Source organism: Apis dorsata, unplaced genomic scaffold, assembly GCF_000469605.1.
Source record: "Apis dorsata unplaced genomic scaffold, Apis dorsata 1.3 scaffold_223, whole genome shotgun sequence".
In the NCBI taxonomy this organism is placed as follows: domain Eukaryota; kingdom Metazoa; phylum Arthropoda; class Insecta; order Hymenoptera; family Apidae; genus Apis; species Apis dorsata.
The window spans coordinates 291,454-295,465 of NW_006263505.1; the positions used below are offsets into that span (position 1 = coordinate 291,454).

Sequence of the window (4,012 nt, forward strand, 5' to 3'; positions counted from 1 at the left end):
ATATAAAAAAATAGAAACTTTTATTCTTTTCTTAAGATAAAAGATAATTGAAGATCCCATAAAAATATAAAATATACGATAGAATAAGAAAATTTCAAATGCAATGAAAACGTACTTGTTTCAGGAATTTCTTTCTTATATTGCATTCCAGTTAAATTTGCCAAGATTAAACTTAAAGATGCCAATGTTATGAATTGTTGTGATTTGGACATATTTTTATCACATTTAATAGGCTTATAAGTTTTAATAGTACAATTCTTAAATGACTGATCTTTTAATTGTTTCTACAACAATTAATATAATGAATATTTTTTTGATTTCATTTGAACAACATAATCATATATATTGTATGATATGATTCACACTTACCATTGAATCAATTTTTTCAAATAAAGCAAATATTAAAGAATACAGATTCAGCATGTTCAAAAATAATATTCTGCAACAAGTCGATTGAATCAAAGATAATAATCATAAAATTAAAATAATTTCAGAAAAAATTAATAAAATCAGAGGGGAAATTTACCGTGCAAGCTGCAAACGCAATTGCTTCCTGGGATGATAGCTCTCCAACAGGCCCAATATTTCAAAGAATACTGGGAACAGATATGTGATTAGTGACAATACGACTGTAATTTCGTTTTGACGCCACCAATTATTCTGTTTCTTGGAACTTCGTGCAACAATTTTCACTACGACATAGGCTGACAATCCCAATAACGCTATCACTGATACATTAACGAAGATCCTCATCAATATTATCTTCCAACTAAAATTTTATCATTAAATTAGCATTAAATTCATGGAGCATAATAATGAAATTATAATAAAATCCATATTAAAATAATTTCAAGTGTAATAAAATATAATTAGAAATTATAAAAATTCACTCAATTAAAATGAATATACAAATAGTAGATACCTATAGTATATTGTAATACATTTTTGCATATCATTATATTTATTATAATATTTACATATATAATTAATTCATAATAAAATATTCAATCACTTTATAGTTTATATATTTTTACTATTAAATTTATAAATTTGATTATGAAAATAAAATGTAAATGCAAATTTGATCAAAAATTATAAAGTAATGTATCTCTTGAACTCTAGATAAAAATATATATAAAATTTAATAAAAATAAACTTTATAAAAATATTAATGGAATAAGGGAATACTTTTTCGAATGATCTCACTTTCTCTCGTCTTTTTCCTTCTCGGCCTCTTCCAATAAAGCTTCTTTGAATCCAAGCACGATGTTCGCCGTCCTATTATGCGCGGTTTCAGGGTTGCCGATCATGAAGTCCCAACCTGTGAATAATTTCCAGGAAAACGCACATTCGTCCTCTTTTTCACTGAGTTTGCTCAACCGAGAATTTTCTGCCATCCTAAGAGCATCATTTCTATCGAATCGTTTCACAAATTAAACAAATTAAATATTAAGCCTCGCATGACGCATTATTTAGATTTTGGCTCGATTCTGATCAAAGTATGATTTCCATTATTTAAATATACTGAAATATTTTCAATAAATTTAAGATTTAGTCGAAAATTTATTCGTGAATTATTTATTATCAGGCGAGATTTAATATTCAAATGAGTCATTGAAAAATAATTACATATTCTATATAAATTTGTTTATATCAATGTTATTGAATTATTTTCCAATATTTTGAAGTATTCGTTATAGATAATTATAATAAAATCACAAATTTCATTTATTTAACGCACATAATTTTTTCCACGTAATAAGCGTGATACCTCAGCTTAAAATTATCATCGCAAGAATATTCGAACAAATTACTCAAATTTTATTTTTATGTTTATAAAATTAGAGAAATAATATGGTTTATTACCGCGAATAATAATTATTATGCTCTAAAATTATTTAATTGATTAATTGATCGCAAAAGAAAATATTTTGCATTAAATAATTGAAATTTATGTTTCTATTAATTGCAACCAATATTTTTAACTAAAAAAAAAATATTATTGATAACATTCACATAAAAAAAAAGCAATCAATTTAATTAATTCGAAATATTAATACGATTTATCTTACTTGCGCAATATGGCGAGGAAACTGTAGATGTAAACCACCAAATTAGTGACGAAATAAGCTAGGGGTAATCTATACCCGCTTTGCGAATCTTTGTTAGTGTACCAGCCGTAAAAAAATGGCGAGTACTTCAAGATTCCTTCGAATTCCCATAGAGTTAGCAAGTTCTTCGACTTTATTTTCTCCTCTTCGAGCATAATCTTCCCCGCCGCAGTTTCGTCTGCTGTGAGCATCTACATATCGCGAAAAATATCCAAAGAAATTTCACTACTTTCTTTTCTTTTAATAAATTAGGAATTAATTAAATTTAAATTTCTTATTTTTTTTTTTTTTTTTGCCAAATATTTCTTAAGATTCGAATCTTCTTCATATTCTTCTTTCACAAAATTGGTTGTGAATGTGTTGAAGAAAAACTCATAATGATTTTCTATACTTACTTGCTTCTTTATTTATTCTTTATTAGATTTATTTAGAGAATATATATCATATTATTATTTATTAGAATATATAATTTATTTATTTATTAGAATATATATCATATTTTGCCATTTAATTAAATATATTACAGGATTGTTTAATTATTGAAATTTTTACTGTACCTCGGGAATTGCCACGAAAGCAACGAGGATAATTGCCATAACGAGATTAATCCAAAACAGCCATCGAAGGAAAATGAAGTACGAGGCTACAGCCGAGCCAAAATGCGACTCGATCTCTTTTATGCGAAATTCCCAGGGAATCAGCCATGTTTGAAGATTCACTACCTCTCTACGGCAATATTGCCATTTCTAGAATTGAATGAAAATTAATAAAAATCGATCAAGCACGAAATCTACGGTGGATACGAATAATTTTTCTTCACAAATTATTACTTTCGTGGCGAACAGAGAGACACGCGCAATGGCGTCCTTAGTGCTTCGAGTCTGAGCCAATCTTTCCTGAAGAACATCCTCGTGCTTTCTCACGTAGGATTTTGCTTGCCGCACCAGCTTTATTTTCCTACGAAGCGGCCAAGGTTGTTGCTTCACCCCGCTCAACACCTCTTTGTGCAACTTCAATTTCTCGAATATCTGCTCCTGGCTTCCGCTCTCCTCTATCGAGATCGCGGTTCTGCACAGGTTTTTCACGACATTTTCTATCAATCATTTTCATTTTATCGAGCTAATATCTTTTTTTCTCTATTTTATTAATTAAAACACTTCTTTAAATTGCTCGAGTATATTTGTAACATCGATTATAAGAATGAATTGAAAGAGAAGGTATTGAAGTACTAACTCTCCGGAGCTTATAGTATAAGCGGAAGATCTTCGATGAAGAGTACCCTCGGCTTCGATGCCGAAAGGAGAGGACGGTCGACGTTTTCGCCTACTTTGCCAACGGCTAGAACTTCGTCGTTGCATGATCTCGCACGCCGAGGCAGAGTATTCATCCTCGTTATCCTTCTCTTCATTAAAAATTCGCACGTTAAATGTACATATAATTTCTTGTAGATTATTCATTATATAAATCTCTTAAATATTAATTTTATATACAAGTTAAACACATTCGTTGGACATATTTGAAGAGTCGATTTTAGAAACTTAAAAAAAAAAAAACAAATATAAAAATTATCGGTTAAATTTATAAATAAGATTGTAAATTTGTGCAAAATTTATGTAAAATTTAAATGTATATACAAAATATTTACTAGAATGTAATGATATGCAAAAAAAAAAAAAAAGAGAGAGAAACAAATCTCAATTTAAAATTTTATTTTTATTTCGCATTGATTTATAAAAATATTATTTTGCATGAATATCCATGCAATCTAGTTATAAGCAATTGAAATTAAGATGAAGGGAAACGCATGTAAAATAAATATTATTCTATCTTCATCTTCTCTTGTATTTCTATCTTATTTTATATTTGTTTTGACCTCTGGAATCTCTCTCAAAAGATGTCCC

General features: G+C 28.4%; 1 protein-coding gene across 1 annotated transcript in view; it reads right to left on the reverse strand.

Annotated features, from left to right (window-relative positions):
- Positions 1-3,590, reverse strand: part of LOC102670986 (transmembrane channel-like protein 3) — a 13,015-nt gene extending 9,425 nt beyond the window's left edge. The window contains 8 exon segments of the mRNA XM_031510388.1: positions 116-284; positions 370-439; positions 527-769; positions 1,207-1,398; positions 2,073-2,302; positions 2,669-2,857; positions 2,942-3,179; positions 3,345-3,590. Of these exon segments, the coding sequence (XP_031366248.1) occupies positions 116-284; positions 370-439; positions 527-769; positions 1,207-1,398; positions 2,073-2,302; positions 2,669-2,857; positions 2,942-3,179; positions 3,345-3,568 (1,555 nt within the window). The 5' untranslated portion in view covers positions 3,569-3,590.
- Positions 3,591-4,012: the final 422 nt, after the last annotated feature.